General features: G+C 46.1%; 1 protein-coding gene across 4 annotated transcripts in view; it reads left to right on the plus strand.

Moving 5' to 3' along the window:
* Positions 1-22,288, plus strand: part of LOC123724056 (rab11 family-interacting protein 4A) — a 117,332-nt gene that overhangs the window by 64,846 nt on the left and 30,198 nt on the right. Inside the window, exon 1 of one of the 4 annotated variants that reach the window (XM_045715865.2) lies at positions 7,413-7,511. The exons of 2 other annotated variants lie outside the window; for them this stretch is intronic. In XM_045715865.2, coding sequence (XP_045571821.1) covers positions 7,488-7,511 — 24 coding nt within the window. In that variant the 5' untranslated portion in view covers positions 7,413-7,487. Of the gene's footprint in view, positions 1-7,412; positions 7,512-12,970; positions 13,801-22,288 lie in introns of those variants that run through there. One more of the 4 variants, XM_045715864.2, reaches the window with a different exon arrangement.

The raw sequence follows: 22,288 nt of genomic DNA on the forward strand, positions 1-22,288 counted from the left end.
CATACATTATATTATATCTACCAGGTAACATATATTATATTACATCTACCAGGTAACATACATTATATTACATCTACCAGGTAACATACATTATATTACATCTACCAGGTAACATACCAGGTAACATACATTATATTACATCTACCAGGTAACATATATTATATTACATCTACCAGGTAACATACATTATATTACATCTACCAGGTAACATACATTATATTACATCTACCAGGTAACATACATTGTATTACATCTACCAGGTAACATACCAGGTAACATACATTATATTACGTCTACCATGTAACATACATTATATTACATCTACCAGGTAACATACCAGGTAACATTCATTATATTACATTTACCAGGTAACATACCAGGTAACATACATTATATTACATCTTCCAGGTAACATACAAGGTAACATACATTATATTACATCTACCAGGTAACATACCAGGTAACATATATTATATTACATCTTCCAGGTAACATATATTATATTACATCTACCAGGTAACATACCAGGTAACATACATTATATTACATCTACCAGGTAACATACCAGGTAACATACATTATATTACATCTACCAGGTAACATACAAGGTAACATACATTATATTATACTGCATCGCAGTGCTTGAGGCATCACTACAGACCCTGGTTTGATCCCAGGCTGTGTCACCGGGAGACCAATGAGGTGACGCACAATTGGCCCAACATCGTCCGGGTTAGGGGAGGGTTTGGCCCAGCGTTATCCGGGTTAGGGGAGGGTTTGGCCCAGCGTTGTCTGGGTTAGGGGAGGGTTTGGCCCAGCGTTATCCGGGTTAGGGGAGGGTTTGGCCCAGCGTTATCCGGGTTAGGGGAGGGTTTGGCCCAGCGTTGTCCGGGTTAGGGGAGGGTTTGGCCCGCCGGGATTTCCTTGTTCCATCGCGCTCTATCGACTCCTTGTGGCGGGCCGGGCGCCTGCAAGCTGCCTCGGTCGCCAGTTGGACGATGTTTCCTACAACACATTGGTGCGGCTCGCTTCCGGGTTACACGAGCAATGTGACCTTCACCTCTCCCGAGTCCGTAGGGGAGTTACAGAGATGGGACAAGACTGTAACTACCATATGGGAAGAAAATGGTGTAAAAGTACCCAAAACAAGTATCATTTGGGACCTGATGCTTCTGTGCTTGGCACCCAGCATTAAAGAGAAAGATTGGGGGTAAGGTCCTGCTACAGACTAGTGTCCTGTCCAGGGGGTGTCCTGTACATCAAGCTGTCTCACTACAGAAACAGGAGATAGACTAGTGTCCTGTCCAGGGGGTGTCCGGTACATCAAGCTGTCTCACTACAGTAACAGGAGATCCTGCCGTTCCCTCTGCTTCTACCATGTTTGTGGGCTAGAACTCTATAGTGGTGTTCAGTTCTCTGCTGGTTTAGATTTCATCATTCTGATAATGGTGAGAGCCTCGATCAATGGACGTACCAGCAGTGGTCCCTCCTTCCCTTCCTCCCTCTCCCCTGCCTGGTCACCTTGTCCTCATGCCCAGTTAGACCACTGAGACCAGTGTTGCCCAATGTCTGATCATTCTGTTAGCATTCTGTTCTGTTGTTGTTCTATTGTTGGCAGTTTGGTTGTTTTCCTACCAAGCTGTTCAGTCTGTATGAGAACACTATCTCTCAGACAGACAGAGAGAAAAGAGAGAGAGAGAGAGAGAGAGAGAGAGGAAGAGTGAGAGAGAGAGAGAGAGAGAGCGTGAGGGCATGAGAGAGAAAGAGAGAGAGCGTGAGGGAATGAGAGAGAGAGAGAGAGAGAGAGAGAGAGTGTGTGTGTGTGTGTGTGTGTGTGTGTGTGTGTGTGTGTGTGTGTGTGTGTGTGTGTGTGTGTGTGTGTGTGTGTGTGTGTGTGTGTGTGTGTGTGTGTGTGTGTGTGTGTGTGTGTGTGTGTGTGTGTGTGTGTGTGTGTGTATGTGTGTGTCCGTGAGTGTGTCAGTCCAGTCAGTTTTTGTATTCTGACATTGCCTCGGCGATTAGCGAATTTCCTCTTTCACCTTCCCTGTCTGTAGGAGATTGCTCTGGGCGTTCCGAGCAAGTGTGTGTGTGTGTCCCCGTGTGTGTGTGTGTGTGTGTGTGTGTGTGTGTGTGTGTGTGTGTGTGTGTGTGTGTGTGTGTGTGTGTGTGTGTGTGTGTGTGTGTGTGTGTGTGTGTGTGTGTGTGTGTTAGAGATTGCTTCCTCTGGCCTCCCAGTGGTAAATGCTTCAGATAATACAATTTGTTTCCTTCCACCGTGTCAGTATATCACCATGTCTAGTGGTGTTGCTGACACACAAACAACCCACACACACACTCTCTCTCTCTCTCTCTCTCTCTCTCTCTCTCTCTCTCTCTCTCTCTCCTCTCTCTCTCTTTCTCTCTCTCTCTCTCTAGTTCTCTCTCTCTAGTTCTCTCTCTCTCTCCTCTCTCTTCCTCTCTCTCTCTCTCTCTCTCTCTCTCTCTCTCTCTCTCTCTCTCTTTCTCTCTCTCTCTCTCTCTCTCTCTCTCTCTCTCTCTCTCTCTCTCTCTCTCTCTCTCTACCTGTAGGGTTGTCAGTGAGATTAAATGACTAGGAAGGTGTGGCTTGAGTCCAGAATTTTTTTTGTACAGTGCTTTGTTGCTGAGAGTGTAGCTGGTCTGACTGCTCTCCGAGTGAGGGAGTGAGAGAAGGAGAGAGAGAGAGACAGAGAGACAGTCTATTTGACCTCCTTTAGATCCTAAGCCACAGTAATGTGTACTGGGCTGGCTCACAGGTTTTATAGGGAGACTGTATGTCAGTCATTACAACTCTATATGAATCTACTGACTATAAGCAGTTCTACTTTTACTGGGCTCATTCATCTTTATGGGAATATGATACAGTGAATATGCTGTGCTGCTATGTTTAATATTTTTCACTAGAGGGCATCGATGTATAGCTACAGAGAGAGAGAAGCAGAGAGAGAGAGAAGCCGAGAGAGAAGCCAAGAGAGAGGTAGAGAGAGAAGCAGAGAGAGAGGTAGAGAGAGGTAGAGAGAAAAGCAGAGAGAGAAGCAGAGAGAGAAGTAGAGAGAGAAGCAGAGAGAGAAGTAGAGATAGAAGCAGAGAGAGAAGCAGAGAGAGAAGCAGAGAGAGAAGCAGAGAGAGAAGTAGAGAGAGAAGCAGAGAGAGAAGCAGAGAGAGAGAGACAGTAAAAGAGAGAGAGAGGAGAGAGAGAGAGAGAGACAGCGAAAGAGGGAGGGAGAGAGAGAAGCAGAGAGAGATTGAGTTCTGGCTCAGTTAGATCTGAGTTAGCCTGCCCTGGAGCAGGTTAGTCCTGGCTCAGTTAGATCTGAGTTAGCCTGCCCCGTAGCAGGTTAGTCCTGGCTCAGTTAGCTCTGAGTTAGCCTGCCCCGTAGCAGGTTAGTCCTGGCTCAGTTAGATCTGAGTTAGCCTGCCCTGGAGCAGGTTAGTCCTGGCTCAGTTAGCTCTGAGTTAGCCTGCCCCGTAGCAGGTTAGTTCTGGCTCAGTTAGCTCTGAGTTAGCCTGCCCCGTAGCAGGTTAGTCCTGGCTCAGTTAGCTCTGAGTTAGCCTGCCCCGTAGCAGGTTAGTCCTGGCTCAGTTAGCTCTGAGTTAGCCTGCCCCGTAGCAGGTTAGTCCTGGCTCAGTTAGCTCTGAGTTAGCCTGCCCCGTAGCAGGTTAGTCCTGGCTCAGTTAGCTCTGAGTTAGCCTGCCCCGTAGCAGGTTAGTCCTGGCTCAGTTAGCTCTGAGTTAGCCTGCCCCGTAGCAGGTTAGTCCTGGCTCAGTTAGATCTGAGTTAGCCTGCCCTGGAGCAGGTTAGTCCTGGCTCAGTTAGCTCTGAGTTAGCCTGCCCCGTAGCAGGTTAGTTCTGGCTCAGTTAGCTCTGAGTTAGCCTTCCCTGGAGCAGGTTAGTCCTGGCTCAGTTAGCTCTGAGTTAGCCTGCCCTAGTTCTAAAGGATACATTGCCATAGAATTGTACCTGGCTAAAAGGTGAGCCATTTTCATGATACCGGTTATCCCAAGTTGACCAAAGCTACCTTGCTAACTCCTCAAACGTAGTATAGGGCTCAGAGAGACATGAGACATACACAGCTCAAGGCTGTGTGTGACCTGAACACCTAATGATGGAACAGGATGAGTGGCTGGGAAGACAGTTTTACTCTAAGCCTTTTTCCATCACACACCAGCTATCACCACTTGCCTAGGTGTGTGTGTGTAAGGAGATCTATCAGTTACTTATTGGCAGAGCCAGGTGTGTGTTGCACATTATCAAGGATGTGTGTGTGCTGTCTCTATGTGTGAGCACCTGGGATCTGAACCCAGTAGTTCATTATACCTGGTCTGGGATCTGAACCCAGTAGTTCATACTACCTGGTCTGGGATCTGAACCCAGTAGTTCATTATGCCTGGTCTGGGATCTGAACCCAGTAGTTCATACTACCTGGTCTGGGATCTGAACCCAGTAGTTCATACTACCTGGTCTGGGATCTGAACCCAGTAGTTCATACTACCTGGTCTGGGATCTGAACCTAGTAGTTCATACTACCTGGTCTGGGATCTGAACCCAGTAGTTCATTATGCCTGGTCTGGGATCTGAACCCAGTAGTTCATACTACCTGGTCTGGGATCTGAACCCAGTAGTTCATACTACCTGGTCTGGGATCTGAACCTAGTAGTTCATTATACCTGGTCTGGGATCTGAACCCAGTAGTTCATTATGCCTGGTCTGGGATCTGAACCCAGTAGTTCATACTACCTGGTCTGGGATCTGAACCTAGTAGTTCATTATGCCTGGTCTGGGATCTGAACCCAGTAGTTCATTATACCTGGTCTGGGATCTGAACCCAGTAGTTCATTATACCTGGTCTGGGATCTGAACACAGTATGTCATTATACCTGGTCTGGGATCTGAACACAGTAGGTCATTATGCCTGGTCTGGGATCTGAACCCAGTAGTTCATACTACCTGGTCTGGGATCTGAACCTAGTAGTTCATTATGCCTGGTCTGGGATCTGAACCCAGTAGTTCATACTACCTGGTCTGGGATCTGATCCTAGTAGTTCATTATTCCTCGTCTGGGATCTGAACCCAGTAGTTCACTATGCTTGGTCTGGGATCTGAACCCAGTAGTTCACTATGCCTGGTCTGGGATCTGAACCCAGTAGTTCACTATGCCTGGTCTGGGATCTGAACCCAGTAGTTCATTATACCTGGTCTGGGATCTGAACCCAGTAGTTCATTATACCTGGTCTGGGATCTGAACCCAGTAGTTCATTATACCTGGTCTGGGATCTGAACCCAGTAGTTCATTATACCTGGTCTGGGATTTGAACTGACAACCTTCTGGTCCACCTCTCTAACCTCTTGGCTACCTGTTGCTATGTACTGAGTGTGGATTAGTTTAGTTTAATCCAGTATACATAGCAGCTAAAAGCTGAATTGCGTATACATCAGGAAATTCAAGAAAACAAAATAAATCAATAAATGGGATACAGTATCAAGACAGATCAGAAGTCATGGATGGGATCAGGGTTGGTGCACAGCTTGCATTTTGGATGGTCAGCCGTGGAAATATAGATGGTCTTGAGAAGGAGAGAGGATATCAGTCACATTCAAGGAGACAGAGACAGACAGGTCAGGGAGACAGAGACAGATAGGCCAGGGAGACAGAGACAGATAGGCCAGGGAGACAGAGACAGATAGGCCAGGGAGACAGAGACAGACAGGATAGGAAGCCAGTCAGACAGGTCAGGGAGACAGAGTCAGACAGGCCAGGGAGACAGAGACAGACAGGATAGGAAGCCAGTCAGACAGGTCAGGGAGACAGAGACAGACATGTCAGGGAGACAGAGACAGACAGGTCAGGGAGACAGAGACAGACAGGCCAGGGAGACAGAGACAGATAGGCCAGGGAGACAGAGACAGACAGGTCAGGGAGACAGAGTCAGACAGGTCAGGGAGACAGAGTCAGACAGGTCAGGGAGACAGAGACAGACAGGTCAGGGAGACAGAGACAGACAGGTCAGGGAGACAGAGTCAGACAGGTCAGGGAGACAGAGACAGACAGGTCAGGGAGACAGAGACAGACAGGTCAGGGAGACAGAGACAGACATGTCAGGGAGACAGAGACAGACAGGTCAGGGAGACAGAGACAGACAGGTCAGGGAGACAGAGACAGATAGGCCAGGCAGACAGAGACAGACAGGTCAGGGAGACAGAGTCAGACAGGCCAGGGAGACAGAGACAGACAGGATAGGAAGCCAGACAGACAGGTCAGGGAGACAGAGACAGACAGGCCAGGGAGACAGAGTCAGACATGCCAGGGAGACAGAGACAGACAGGTCAGGGAGACAGAGACAGACAGGTCAGGGAGACAGAGACAGACAGGTCAGGGAGACAGAGACAGACAGGTCAGGGAGACAGAGACAGACATGTCAGGGAGACAGAGACAGACAGGTCAGGGAGACAGAGACAGACAGGTCAGGGAGACAGAGACAGACAGGTCAGGGAGACAGAGACAGACAGGTCAGGGAGACAGATACAGACAGGTCAGGGAGACAGAGACAGACAGGTCAGGGAGACAGATACAGACAGGTCAGGGAGACAGAGACAGACAGGTCAGGGAGACAGAGACAGACAGGTCAGGGAGACAGAGACAGACAGGTCAGGGAGACAGAGACAGACAGGTCAGGGAGACAGAGACAGACAGGTCAGGGAGACAGATACAGACAGGTCAGGGAGACAGAGACAGACAGGTCAGGGAGACAGAGACAGACAGGTCAGGGAGACAGAGACAGACAGGTCAGGGAGACAGAGACAGACAGGTCAGGGAGACAGAGACAGACAGGTCAGGGAGACAGATACAGACAGGTCAGGGAGACAGAGACAGACAGGTCAGGGAGACAGATACAGACAGGTCAGGGAGACAGAGACAGACAGGTCAGGGAGACAGATACAGACAGGTCAGGGAGACAGAGACAGACAGGTCAGGGAGACAGAGACAGACAGGTCAGGGAGACAGAGACAGACAGGTCAGGGAGACAGAGACAGACAGGTCAGGGAGACAGATAGATCCATAGCAGCTGTTATTATTTTCAGCCTGTGGTTTGTAGTGTGTGGGTTTTTACTCTTGTTTGTGAATACTGGTTGTTCTGCCAAAACCAGCACCAGGATGAACGTACCGCTGTGCAATGGGCTTTCTCTTTCTTTATTTGTGCATAGGCTTGTACCATTTCATCAAGAAAGTCTCTGAAACCATTCAGATGTGAAGGTATGAACAATATTGGTTTCAAAATAAAGCTTGGTTAACTCAGGTGTGCCTCAATCTGGCCCATAGGCAGGTATTCTGTTTAAGTGCAGTTACATAAAGCTGCCACAAGTGGCGCCAGTGTGCCCTCCTCCACATGTTCTGAACCCCTAACACACCAGAGAGAAAGAAGGACAGGTGTAGTAGCAGTGTTTGTAGCATAGCCAGCTAACCTCCTAGATGTCTACACAGCCAGCAGTACATGTAAGTACAGCTTCACTCTGACATCACCTTCTATTGTAATGGCAGAATGACTTTACCTTCGCCTGAATGCAACTCAGGGTTGTGATCATTAGGAATCAAATGGAAGAAAACAGACTGAAACACGGAGGGAGACTCCTGAATTAATCTAATAAGAAATACTCCACTTCCTTTTCAATTGCAAAACTTTTTACAATAATGAATACAACCCAGGTGTATAACAGCCCATGTGTCTCCCACAGTGCCTGTAGACTCGGCCCGGGTGTGTGCCTGTAGACTCGGCCCGGGTGTGTGCCTGTAGACTCGGCCCGGGTGTGTGCCTGTAGACTCGGCCCGGGTGTGTGCCTGTAGACTCGGCCCGGGTGTGTGCCTGTAGACTCGGCCCGGGTGTGTGCCTGTAGACTCGGCCCGGGTGTGTGCCTGTAGACTCGGCCCGGGTGTGTGCCTTTAGACTCGGCCCGGGTGTGTGCCCGTAGACTCGGCCCGGGTGTGTGCCCGTAGACTCGGCCCGGGTGTGTGCCCGTAGACTCGGCCCGGGTGTGTGCCCGTCGACTCGGCCCGGGTGTGTGCCCGTCGACTCGGCCCGGGTGTGTGCCCGTCGACTCGGCCCGGGTGTGTGCCCGTCGACTCGGCCCGGGTGTGTGCCCGTAGACTCGGCCCGGGTGTGTGCCCGTAGACTCGGCCCAGGTGTGTACCCGTAGACTCGGTCCAGGTGTGTACCCGTAGACTCGGCCCGGGTGTGTACCTGTACAGGTGTAAGCCCATGTGTCTCTCCCTCACAGTGTCTCTCCTCCCCAGCAGCTAACCCTGACTCAAGCAGCTTAGGTCCTGCGTGTTTGCCATTGGCATGGGGAGTAATTGGTATGCATGGCAAGACTGGATGTTCTCTCTTAATCTCTATACCTTATTTCTCTCTCTCTCTCTCTCTCTCTCACCCTTTCACTCTCTCTCTCTCTGTCTCTCTGTCTCTCTCTCTCTCTCTCTCTCTCTCAATTCAATTCAAAGGGCTTTATTGGCATGGAAAACATATGTTTACATTGCCAAAGCAAGTGAAATAGATCATAAATAAAAGTGAAATAAACAATAGAAAAATTAACAGTAAACATTACACTTGCAAAATAATACAGACATTTCAAATGTCATATTTAAATGTTATAGTTAAAGTACAAAAGGGAAAATAAATAAACATAAATATGTGTTGTAATTAAAATGGTGTTTGTTCTTCACTGGTTGCCCTTTTCTTGTGGCAACAGCTCAAATCTTGCTGCTGTGATGGCACACGGCAGCAAGATTGGGTTTGTTTTCAAATTCTTTGTGGGTCTGTGTAATCTGATGGAAATATGTGTCTCTAATATGGTCATACATTTGGCACGAGGTTAGGAACTACAGCTCAGTTTCCACCTCATTTTGTGGGCAGTGTGCACATAGCCTGTCTTCTCTTGAGAGCCAGGTCTGCCTACAGCGGCCTTTCTCAATAGCAAGGCTATGCTCACTGAGTCTGTACATAGTCAAAGCTTTCCTTAACCTGTCAAGGTATAGGGGGCAGTAGTTTTGATTTCGGATGAAAAATGTGCCCAGAGTAAACTGCCTAATACTCGGGCCCAGTCAAATATTTGCATATTATTAGTAGATTTGGATAGAAAACACTCTGACGTTTCTAAAACTGTTTGAATGATGTCTGTGAGTATAACAGAACTCATATGGCAGGCAAAAACCTGAGAAAAATCCAACCAGGAAGTGGGAAATCTGATGCTTGTAGTCTTTTCAAGTCATTGCCTATCTAACACACAGTGACTTAGGGTTCATTCCACTAGATGTCAACAGTCTTTAGAACCTAGTTTCAGGCTTTTGCGGTGAACACAGAGCAAACAAGAAGGCCGGGAAGTTGGTGACTCAGAAAATGACATGAGTTTTGTGGCGCGTGTTCACGTGATGAGGTACTGTGTTCCATAACGTTTTTCAAGACATTGGAATCGTCCGGTTGGAATATTATTGAAGTTTTATGTTGAAAAGGCACTAAAGATTGATGCTATACAACGTTTGACATGTTTCAACGAACGAACGTAAATATAACTTTTTTTGACTTTCGTCATGAAATTTTGGGCGCGGTTCCTACATTTGGAGTAGCTTACTGAACGCGCTAACAACAAGGAGGTATTTGGACATAAATTATGGACTTTATCGAACAAAACAACATTTATTGTGGACCTGGGATTCCTGGAAGTGCCTTCTGATGAAGATCATCAAAGGTAAGTGAATATTTATAATGCTATTTATGATTTTAGATGACTCCAAAATGGCGGGTATCTGTATTGCCTGGTGTATGTTTCTGAGCGCAGTACTCAGATTATTGCAAAGTGTGCTTTCCCCGTGAAGCTTTTTTGAAATCTGTCACAGCGGTTGCATAAAGGAGATGTTTATCTATAATTCTTTGAATAACAGTTTAATATTTTATAAACGTTTAGTATGAGTATTTTTGTAAATTGTTGTGCTGATCCACCGGCAGTTTTGGAGGAAAAGTATTTTCTGAACATCACGCGCCAATGTAAAATGGGGTTTTTGGATATAAATATGAACTTTATAGAACAAAACATACATGTATTGTGTAACATTGAGTCCTAGGACTGTCATCTGATGAAGATCGTCAAAGGTTAGTGCTTAATTTTAGCTGTATTTATGGTTTTTGTGACCCCTCTCCTGCTTGAAAAATGGCTGTGTGGTTTTTCTTGTGTTGGCACTGTCCTAACATAATCTAACTTTATGCTTTCTCCGTAAAGCCTTTTTGAAATCGGACAATGTGGTTGGATTAAGGAGAGGTTTATCTTTAAAATGGTGTAAAATAGTTGTATGTTTGAGAACTTTGAATTATGACATTTTGTTGTTTTGAATTTGGCGCTCTGATTTTTCACTGACTGTTGAATAGTATGAACCGTGGGTGGGACGGTAGCGTCCCACGCAGCCCTGAGAAGTTTTAAGTTTGGGTCAGTCACAATAGTCAGATATTCTGCCACTGTGTACTCTGTTTAGGGCCAAACAGCATTCTAGTTTACTCAGTTTTTTTGAGTGAATTTTTTCCAATGCTTCAAGTAATTATCTTTTACTTTTCTCATGATTTGGTTGGGTGTAATTGTGCTGCTGTCCTGGGGCTCTGTGGGGTGTGTTTGTGTTTGTGAACAGAGCCCCAGGACCAGCTTGCTTAGGGGACTCTTCTCCAGGTTCATCTCTCTGTAGGTGATGGATTTGTTATGGAAGGTTTGGGAATCTCTTCCTTTTAGGTGGTTATAGAATTTAACTTCTCTTTTCTGGATTTTGATAGTTAGCGGGTATCGGCCTAATTCTGCTCTGCATGCATTATTTGGTGTTTTACACAGACGATATTTAGCAGAATTCTGCCTGCAGAGTCTCAATTTGGTGTTTGTCCTATTTTGTGAATTCTTGGTTGGTGAGCAGACCCCAGACCTCTGTTTGTCTGTCCTATAATAACATAAATAAGATGGTTCTCTGTTGGTCTGTCCTTCAGTAACATAAATAAGGTTCTCTGTTGGTCTGGTCTGACATGTACCAGTATTACAGCGTGTGTGTGTTAAGGGAATACTAAAAAACTAAATCCTAGTCAGTAGTCTTGCTACTGTCTTAGAAGTCCTAGAAGTACATTTGTTTTAACATTTATTTGACCAAGATCAAATTCTTATTTACAATGTTAGTAACCAGAACAGCCTGTGTAGACAAGACCTGCATGCTGGTACTTCCAGGAAGTAGTGAGCTGTGAGACTCCTCACTTCCCTATAATATAATGAGTCTTTCTATTTCCTGTTTCCTTTACAATCATTGATTCACTTTATTGTTAACAACCTGCTGTTTAGCTTCTGTGTGGTTGTTTTTTTACTGCAAGAACTGACTTTTCCTCTAACCCCACCCCCTTTCTGTGTCTCCATGAGGATAGGCTGAAATGCCGCTAACCCCACCCCTCTCTGTGTCTCCATGAGGATAGGCTGAAATGCCGCTAACCCCACCCCTCTCTGTGTCTCCATGAGGATAGGCTGAAATGCCGCTAACCCCACCCCTCTCTGTGTCTCCATGAGGATAGGCTGAAATGCCGCTAACCCCACCCCTCTCTGTGTCTCCATGAGGATAGGCTGAAATGCTGAAGAGTGAGGCAGGGAGAGAGAGAGCAGATGAAAAGATGAAAAGAAAGAGTTAGCGATGAGCGTGTGTTTTTAAATTTTTTTTTTTTTTTATCTTTTATTATTGAAGTAAAAAAAAAATGTATTACCAATGTAGAAAAGTCTGTATACATACAGTAAATACATAAATAGACAACGATAGCATATGCTAGGGGGTACAACAAATTACAGATTATACAAAAACGCAAAACACACATGAATTGTTTTAACAGGTTTCTTATTAGAAGAATGTAGAATGGTCTTAATGTACTGCTCGAATTCATTCTAGAAAACATGGAAGAGTGTAAAAGTATAATCAATGTTAATGTCTTTTTAAGTTTCTTCAGGTAGTGATTGGCAGGGTAATACTTCTGTATCATTCTGAAAGAGACCTCTTTGACCTTGTTAACAAGCAGGTATTTGTGTGATAATAACCAGACTTTTTTTCCAACAGATATTAGTGACCAATGTATTCTAGTAACTTGTGACATAAGGAATGGATACAATATCCCTTTGAAATAAAGCACGAATAGATCTGTTGTTCTGAGGAAGCAAGGAGAAACATATTTTCCCTATTGGAGAGTTAATGCAGTTAAGCGAGGGTAGGTCAAGAAGGTGAGGTCTGGCTACACCTCTCAATAACATGAGAGTTCCAGATGGAATAGCATCAAAGACTATGACGAACTCTCTAGGGTGTGACAGGGATATTGCAACGAGATAAAAATTCCTCATAATTGAGTAACAATCCTTCTGCGTTAAAAAGTTGACTTACCAGCAGGATATGATTAGTGAACCAGTTCTTAAAACATAAAGACTTGTTTCTATACAAAATGTCCTTATTGTTCCAAATGAAATACCTATGCTGGGAAAAATTATGTTTATATATTAACGACCACGCAATGAATACTTGTCTATGAAAAGCAGATAATTTTGCAGGAATCTTATCAATGTTATGGTTACAAAGTAACATAGAGATCAGCGTGGTTGCAATGCGAGACTCAATATATCTGATGTCACCGCTAGAGAACGGCCCAGCTGAACAGTTACCTAGCGGTAGTTAACTAGCGAGCGGTAGCGGTAGTTACCTAGCGGTAGTTACCTAAGTTACCTAGCGGTAGTTACCTAGCGAGCGGTAGCGGTAGGTAGTTACCTAGCTAGCGGTGTAGTTACCTAGCTAGCGGTGTAGTTACCTAGCTAGCGGGGTAGTTACCTAGCAGTAGTTACCTAGCAACAGCCAGGAGGGAGGGAGGTGGTGTACAGTGGGAGGTGTGGCTTTAACCCGGTAACTGTTGCCGAAGCGTCAGTGTGTTTTCAAATTCAAACCGGCACGCTGCAGTGTCAGTGTGTTAGCTGTTCTGTTGACGGTACAGTGCTGGTGTAGTGTGTTAGCTGTTCTGTTGACGGTACAGTGCTGGTGTAGTGTGTTCGCTGTTCTGTTGACGGTACAGTGCTGGTGTAGTGTGTTAGCTGTTCTGTAGACGGTACAGTGCTGGTGTAGTGTGTTAGCTGTTCTGTTGACGGTACAGTGCTGGTGTAGTGTGTTAGCTGTTCTGTTGACGGTACAGTGCTGGTGTAGTGTGTTAGCTGTTCTGTTGACGGTACAGTGCTGGTGTAGTGTGTTAGCTGTTCTGTTGACGGTACAGTGCTGGTGTAGTGTGTTAGCTGTTCTGTTGACGGTACAGTGCTGGTGTAGTGTGTTAGCTGTTCTGTTGACGGTACAGTGCTGGTGTAGTGTGTTAGCTGTTCTGTTGACGGTACAGTGCTGGTGTAGTGTGTTAGCTGTTCTGTTGACGGTACAGTGCTGGAGCGCTGGTGTAGTGTGTTCGTCGCAGCTCTTCTTCTATCAAAAATTCTGTGGATTGTAATTGGGGGACTACTGTTTGGGCTGGACCTATTGGACTGTGGGTTTGTGTGTTCGGACCTGGCATACACACGTGTGTGTGTATGAACGATCTATATTGTGACTGAACAACACACGTGCAAACAGTAATTGTTAGGAGGGTGTGGATTACCCGTATCTGGGCAGTGTGTGTGGATGTGTGTGTGTGTAAATGTCTGTGGCAGTGGAATCAGGAATGGACAGCACACTTCAGAGGAGAGAAGAGAGCCACCCTGCAATGGACTGCACGGTAAGAGAGTGTGCCTGCATTGCGAGAGAGAGAGAGAGTGAATGCAGCAGCAGACAAACTGTGTCCTTTGTTCCAACTCTGTTTCTCTCTCACTCTCTGTTTCTGTCGTTCTCTCTCTCTCTTGTTTCAAAACCACAGCAACAGTCATCGGTTTTGTCCCAAACGGCACTCTATTTCCTTTCTAGTATATAGAGCCCCGGTTAAACTTAGTGCACTATGAAGGGAATAGGGTGCCGTTTGTGATGCAGATATAGATATAGATGCAGATATAGATATAGATGCAGATATAGATATAGATGCAGATATAGATGCAGACATAGACGTAGATGCAGATATAGATGTAGATGTAGATATAGATGCAGACATAGACGTAGATGTAGATGCAGATATAGATGTAGATGCAGATATAGATGCAGATATAGATGCAGATATAGCTGCAGATGCAGATATAGCTGCAGATACAGCTGTAGATGCAGACGTAGATATAGCTGCAGATGCAGATATAGCTGCAGATGCAGATATAGATGTAGATGCAGATATAGATGTAGATGCAAATATAGATGTAGATGCACTTGCACTTGCAGATATAGACGTAGATATAGATGTAGATATAGATGCAGATGTAGATGCAGGTGTAGATGTAGATGCAGGTGTAGATGTAGATGCAGGTGTAGATGTAGATGTAGATGCAGGTGTAGATGTAGATGCAGGTATAGATGTAGATGCAGGTATAGATGTAGATGCAGGTATAGATGTAGATGCAGGTATAGATGCAGATGCAGGTATAGATGCAGATATAGATATAGCTGCAGATACAGATATAGCTGCCGATATACAGTTGAAGTCGGAAGTTTACATACACCTTAGCCAAATACATTTGAACTCAGTTTTTCACAATTCCTGACATTTAATCCTAGTAAAAATTCCCTGTCTTAGGTCAGTTACGATCACCACTTTATTTTAAGAATGTGAAATGTCAGAATATTATTAGAGAGAATGATTTATTTAAGCTTTTATTGCTTTCATCACATTCCCAGTGGGTCAGAAGTTTACATACACGCAATTAGTATTTGGTAGCATTGCCTTTAAATTGTTTAACTTGGGTCAAACGTTTCGGGTAGCCTTCCACCAGCTTCCCACTATAAGTTGGGTAAATTTTGGCCCATTCCTCCTGACAGAGCTGGTGTAACTGAGTCAGGTTTGTAGGCCTCCTTGTTCGCACACGCTTTTTCAGTTCTGCCCATAAATGTTCTATAGGATTGAGGTCAGGGCTTTGTGATGGCCACTCCAATACCTTGACTTTGTTGTCCTTAAGCCATTTTGCCACAACTTTGGAAGTATGCTTGGGGTCATTGTCCATTTGGAAGACCCATTTGCGACCAAGCTTTAACTTCCTGACTGATGTCTTGAGATGTTGCTTCAATATATCCACATCATTTACCTCCTCATGATGCCATCTATTTTGTGAAGTGCACCAATCCCTCCTGCAGCAAAGCACCCCCACAACATGATGCTGCCACTACCGTGCTTCACGTTTGGGATGGTGTTCTTCGGCTTGCAAGCATCCCCCTTTTTCCTCCAAACATAACGATGGTCATTATGGCCAAACAGTTATATTTTTGTTTCATCAGACCAGAGGACATTTCTCCAAAAAGTACAGTCTTTGTCCTCATGTGCAGTTGCAAACCGTAGTCTGGCTTTTTTATGGCAGTTTTGGAGCAGTAGCTTCTTCCTTGCTGAGCGGCCTATACTTGTGTACTTTTGTTTGTACAGATGAATGTGGTACCTTCAGGCGTTTGGAAATTGCTCCCAAGGATGAACCAGACCTGTGGAGGTCTACAATTGGTTTTTCTGAGGTCTTGGCTGATTTCTTTTGATTTTCCCATGATGTCAAGCAAGGAGGCACTGAGTTTGATGGTAGGCCTTGAAATACATCCACAGATACACCTCCAATTGACTCAAATTATGTCAATTAGCCTATCAGAAGCTTCTAATACCATGACATTTTCTGGAATCTTCCAAGCTGTTTAAAGGCACAGTCAACTTAGTGTATGTAAACTTCTGACCCACTGGAATTGTGATACAGTGAATTATAAGTGAAATAATCTGTCTGTAAACAATTGTTGGAAAAATTACTTGTGTCATGCACAAAGTAGATGATCTAACCAACTTGCCAAAACTATAGTTTGTTAACAATAAATTTGTGGAGTGGTTGAAAAATGAGTTTTAATGTCTCCGACCTAAGTGTATGTAAACTTCCGACTTCAACTGTAACTATGGTGATAATATGGTGAGGTTCCAGACAGCACCCAGCCCTAGTGTCCAGCTTTACTGCAGTCTACTATAAGGTACTGTGCTAAGCTTTCCCACTGGTGTGTGTGTGTCCATTCAGTGTTCCCCACCTGGACTAAAATAACTGGATTAGCTGGTCCTCTCGTTAGGCTGTTATCTGTTCATCCACTAAGAACTAAAGGGTGCACTCTATTCACATGCTAAGTAGACCGTGTGTGTGCATGAAGGTATTAGCTGCTATTTAAGCAGTAATGTCGCAGGCAGCTGTACTCCAGAAACTAGCCGTTGGAGGTCAAAGTGGCAACACACGCGTACACACACATCACGTGTGTCAGCAGAGAAGATTCACTGGGTCTGTGGGAATGGGGTTTTTGGGGGCTGTCTGGTGTGTGTGTGAATGGGGAGGGTGTGGTTTGTTGTAAACGGGTTTGCTGTTGGAGGTCAGCACCAGCCGCTTGGATACAGCTGAAAACGAGAGAGAGAGAGAGAGAGCGAGGGAGAGATGGGGTGTCAAAGAGGAGGGGACGGGTGTGTGTGGCGGGGGGGTGAAGAGATTGAGAGAGAGGTGGGGATGAAGGAGTGGGGATGAAGGAGTGAGTGAGTGAGAGAGGGGAGTGAGGGAGAGAAAGGGAGTGGGGGGGTGAATGGGTAACAAAGTTTGACAGCCACCAGCTGTGAACACCTGCAGTGAACTGAGCCAGTCTGGACTGGCACTAGTGTGAATGGAAAGGATGTATGTTCAGAACAACCTATGACCTTATCTGTCCTTTACCCTCTGTCTCCCATCCTTGGTTCAGACATATCTCCGTGTATAATTTATGATGTTGAGTGAAAACACACACTCACTCACACACACACTCACACACTAAAGCATTGAGCCTCCTGCATGGGAATGCTAGATACACTCCCAGTGTGTATTCCGAACAGCACCCTATTCCCTTAAAAGTGCACTACTTTTGACCAGGGCCCATAGGGTAAAGTAGTGCACTATATAGTGGGCCATTTGGGACTCATTCAGACTAGGAGAGAGAGAGAGAGAGAGAGAGAGAAAACAATATCATACACACTAACCAGGTTAGAGCCTTCTGTTCCCCTCTATAACCAGGTTAGAGCCTTCTGTTCCTCTCTATAACCAGGTTAGAGCCTTCTGTTCCTCTCTATAACCAGGTTAGAGCCTCTCTGGAGCCTTCTGTTCCTCTCTATAACCAGGTTAGAGCCTCTCTGGAGCCTTCTGTTCCCCTCTATAACCAGGTTAGAGCCTTCTGTTCCCCTCTATAACCAGGTTAGAGCCTCTCTGGAGTCGTCTATCCCCCTCTATAACCAAGTTAGAGCCTTCTGTTCCCCTCTATAACCAGGTTAGTGCCTTCTGTTCCCCTCTATAACCAGGTTAGAGCCTCTCTGGAGCCTTCTGTTCCCCTCTATAACCAGGTTAGAGCCTCTCTGGAGCCTTCTGTTCCTCTCTATAACCAGGTTAGAGCCTCTCTGGAGCCTTCTGTTCCCCTCTATAACAAGGTTAGAGCCTCTCTGGTGCCTTCTGTTCCCCTCTATAACCAGGTTAGAGACTCTCTGGAGCTTTCTGTTCCCCTCTATAACTAGGTTAGAGCCTTCTGTTCCCCTCTATAACCAGGTTAGAGCCTTCTGTTCCCCTCTATAACCAGGTTAGAGCCTTCTGTTCCCCTCTATAACCAGGTTAGAGCCTTCTGTTCCCCTCTATAACCAGGTTAGAGCCTTCTGTTCCTCTCTATAACCAGGTTAGTGCCTTCTGTTCCTCTCTATAACCACGTTAGAGCCTCTCTGGAGCCTTCTGTTCCTCTCTATAACCAGGTTAGAGCCTCTCTGGAGCCTTCTGTTCCCCTCTATAACCAGGTTAGAGCCTCTCTGGAGCTTTCTGTTCCCCTCTATAACCAGGTTAGAGCCTTCTGTTCCCCTCTATAACCAGGTTAGAGCCTTCTGTTCCCCTCTGTAACCAGGTTAGAGCCTTCTGTTCCCCTCTGTAACCAGGTTAGAGCCTTCTGTTCCCCTCTATAACCAGGTTAGAGCCTTCTGTTCCCCTCTATAACCAGGTTAGAGCCTTCTGTTCCCCTCTATAACCAGGTTAGAGCCTCTCTGGAGCCTTCTGTTCCCCACTATAACCAGGTTAGAGCCTCTCTGGAGCTTTCTGTTCCCCTCTATAACCAGGTTAGAGCCTTCTGTTCCCCTCCTATAACCAGGTTAGAGCCTTCTGTTCCCCTCTATAACCAGGTTAGAGCCTTCTGTTCCCCTCTATAACCAGGTTAGAGCCTTCTGTTCCCCTCTATAACCAGGTTAGAGCCTTCTGTTCCCCTCTATAACCAGGTTAGAGCCTTCTGTTCCCCTCTATAACCAGGTTAGAGCCTCTCTGGAGCCTTCTGTTCCTCTCTATAACCAAGTTAGAGCCTTCTGTTCCCCTCTATAACCAGGTTAGTGCCTTCTGTTCCCCTCTATAACCAGGTTAGAGCCTCTCTGGAGCCTTCTGTTCCCCTCTATAACCAGGTTAGAGCCTCTCTGGAGCCTTCTGTTCCTCTCTATAACCAGGTTAGAGCCTCTCTGGAGCCTTCTGTTCCTCTCTATAACCAGCTTAGAGCCTCTCTGGAGCCTTCTGTTCCTCTCTATAACCAGGTTAGAGCCTCTCTGGAGCCTTCTGTTCCTCTCTATAACCAGGTTAGAGCCTTCTGTTCCCCTCTATAACCAGGTTAGAGCCTCTCTGAAGCCTTCTGTTCCCCTCTGTAACCAGGTTAGAGCCTCTCTGGAGTTGTCTATCCCCCTCTATAACCAGGTTAGTGCCTTCTGTTCCCCACTATAACCAGGTTAGAGCCCCTCTGGAGCCTTCTGTTCCTCTCTATAACCAGGTTAGAGCCTCTCTGGAGCCTTCTGTTCCTCTCTATAACCAGGTTAGAGCCTTCTGTTCCCCTCTATAACCAGGTTAGAGCCTTCTGTTCCCCTCTGTAACCAGGTTAGAGCCTTCTGTTCCCCTCTATAACCAGGTTAGAGCCTCTCTGGAGTCGTCTGCTCCCCTCTATAACCAGGTTAGAGCCTTCTGTTCCCCTCTATAACCAGGTTAGAGCCTTCTGTTCCTCTCTATAACCAGGTTAGAGCCTTCTGTTCCTCTCTATAACCAGGTTAGAGCCTCTCTGGAGCCTTATGTTCCTCTCTATAACCAGGTTAGAGCCCCTCTGGAGCCTTCTGTTCCTCTCTATAACCAGGTTAGAGCCTTCTGTTCCCCTCTATAACCAAGTTAGAGCCTTCTGTTCCCCTCTATAACCAGGTTAGTGCCTTCTGTTCCCCTCTATAACCAGGTTAGTGCCTTCTGTTCCCCTCTATAACCAGGTTAGAGCCTTCTGTTCCCCTTTATAACCAGGTTAGAGCCTTCTGTTCCCCTCTGTAACCAGGTTAGAGCCTCTCTGGAGTCGTCTGCTCCCCTCTATAACCAGGTTAGAGCCTTCTGTTCCCCTCTGTAACCAGGTTAGAGCCTCTCTGGAGTCGTCTATCCCCCTCTATAACCAAGTTAGAGCCTTCTGTTCTCCTCTATAACCAGGTTAGTGCCTTCTGTTCCCCTCTATAACCAGGTTAGAGCCTCTCTGGAGCCTTCTGTTCCTCTCTATAACCAGGTTAGTGCCTTCTGTTCCTCTCTATAACCAGGTTAGAGCCTCTCTGGAGCCTTCTGTTCCTCTCTATAACCAGGTTAGAGCCTTCTGTTCCCCTCTATAACCAGGTTAGAGCCTCTCTGGAGTCGTCTGCTCCCCTCTATAACCAGGTTAGAGCCTTCTGTTCCCCTCTGTAACCAGGTTAGAGCCTCTCTGGAGTCGTCTATCCCCCTCTATAACCAAGTTAGAGCCTTCTGTTCCCCTCTATAACCAGGTTAGTGCCTTCTGTTCCCCTCTATAACCAGGTTAGAGCCTCTCTGGAGCCTTCTGTTCCTCTCTATAACCAGGTTAGAGCCTCTCTGGAGCCTTCTGTTCCCCTCTATAACCAGGTTAGAGCCTCTCTGAAGCCTTCTGTTCCCCTCTGTAACCAGGTTAGAGCCTCTGGAGCCTTCTGTTCCCCTCTATAACCAGGTTAGAGCCTCTCTGGAGTCGTCTATCCCCCTCTATAACCAAGTTAGAGCCTTCTGTTCCCCTCTATAACCAGGTTAGTGCCTTCTGTTCCCCTCTATAACCAGGTTAGAGCCCCTCTGGAGCCTTCTGTTCCTCTCTATAACCAGGTTAGAGCCTCTCTGGAGCCTTCTGTTCCCCTCTATAACCAGGTTAGAGCCTTCTGTTCCCCTCTATAACCAGGTTAGAGCCTTCTGTTCCCCTCTATAACCAGGTTAGAGCCTCTCTGGAGTCGTCTGCTCCCCTCTATAACCAGGTTAGAGCCTTCTGTTCCCCTCTGTAACCAGGTTAGAGCCTCTCTGGAGTCGTCTATCCCCCTCTATAACCAAGTTAGAGCCTTCTGTTCCCCTCTATAACCAGGTTAGTGCCTTCTGTTCCCCTCTATAACCAGGTTAGAGCCTCTCTGGAGCCTTCTGTTCCTCTCTATAACCAGGTTAGAGCCTCTCTGGAGCCTTCTGTTCCCCTCTATAACAAGGTTAGAGCCTCTCTGGTGCCTTCTGTTCCCCTCTATAACCAGGTTAGAGACTCTCTGGAGCTTTCTGTTCCCCTCTATAACCAGGTTAGAGCCTTCTGTTCCCCTCTATAACCAGGTTAGAGCCTTCTGTTCCCCTCTATAACCAGGTTAGAGCCTTCTGTTCCTCTCTATAACCAGGTTAGTGCCTTCTGTTCCTCTCTATAACCACGTTAGAGCCTCTCTGGAGCCTTCTGTTCCTCTCTATAACCAGGTTAGAGCCTCTCTGGAGCCTTCTGTTCCCCTCTATAACCAGGTTAGAGCCTCTCTGGAGCTTTCTGTTCCCCTCTATAACCAGGTTAGAGCCTTCTGTTCCCCTCTATAACCAGGTTAGAGCCTTCTGTTCCCCTCTGTAACCAGGTTAGAGCCTTCTGTTCCCCTCTATAACCAGGTTAGAGCCTTCTGTTCCCCTCTATAACCAGGTTAGAGCCTTCTGTTCCCCTCTATAACCAGGTTAGAGCCTTCTGTTCCTCTCTATAACCAGGTTAGAGCCTTTCTGGAGCTTTCTGTTCCCCTCTATAACCAGGTTAGAGCCTTCTGTTCCCCTCCTATAACCAGGTTAGAGCCTTCTGTTCCCCTCCTATAACCAGGTTAGAGCCTTCTGTTCCCCTCTATAACCAGGTTAGAGCCTTCTGTTCCCCTCTATAACCAGGTTAGAGCCTTCTGTTCCCCTCTATAACCAGGTTAGAGCCTTCTGTTCCCCTCTATAACCAGGTTAGAGCCTCTCTGGAGCCTTCTGTTCCCCTCTATAACCAGGTTAGAGCCTTCTGTTCCCCTCTATAACCAGGTTAGAGACTCTCTGGAGCCTTCTGTTCCCCTCTATAACCTCTCAGGAGGACTGCCCTCTCTACCATTCATTACAATAACATTGATGTTGATTCAATGGTGTGTGTGTGTGTGTGTGTGTGTGTGTGTGTGTGTGTGTGTGTGTGTGTGTGTGTGTGTGTGTGTGTGTGTGTGTGTGTGTGTGTGTGTGTGTGTGTGTGTGTGTGTGTGTGTGTGTGTGTGGGGTAGGTAGAGCAGTCTGGTGAGGCCAGACAGACGTGTATGTATTATTTACACACAATCACACACACTCCTGAACAGGAGAAGACAGATCTAGGCCAGTGGTCCAGTCACTACCCAATGTTCTCTACTCCTGTACTCTAAAACGCCCTTCATGTCTCCTCATTATGCATTTATGTCATGTATTTTATGGAGGACCAAACCTGCCATAATTAGTAATAATAATAACTTATGGATACAGTGCCTTCAGAAAGCATTCATACCCTTTGACTTATTCCACATTTTGTTGTTACAGCATGATTTCAAAATTGATGAAATTGTTGTTTTTCTCACCCATCTGCACACAATACCCCATAATGACAAAGTTAACATGTTTTTAGACATTTTAGTAAATTTATTGAAAAATAAATACAGAAATATCTCATTTACGTAAGTATTCACACCCCTGAGTCAATACTTTGTAGAAGCATCTTTAGCAGCGATTACAGTCTTTCTGGGTAAGTCTCTAACAGCTTTCCGCACCTGGATTGTGCAACATTTGCCAATTTGTTCTTTTCAAAATTCTTCAAGC

Source organism: Salmo salar, chromosome 03 (genome assembly GCF_965601325.2).
Source record: "Salmo salar chromosome 03, fSalSal1, whole genome shotgun sequence".
In the NCBI taxonomy this organism is placed as follows: Eukaryota; Metazoa; Chordata; class Actinopteri; order Salmoniformes; family Salmonidae; genus Salmo; species Salmo salar.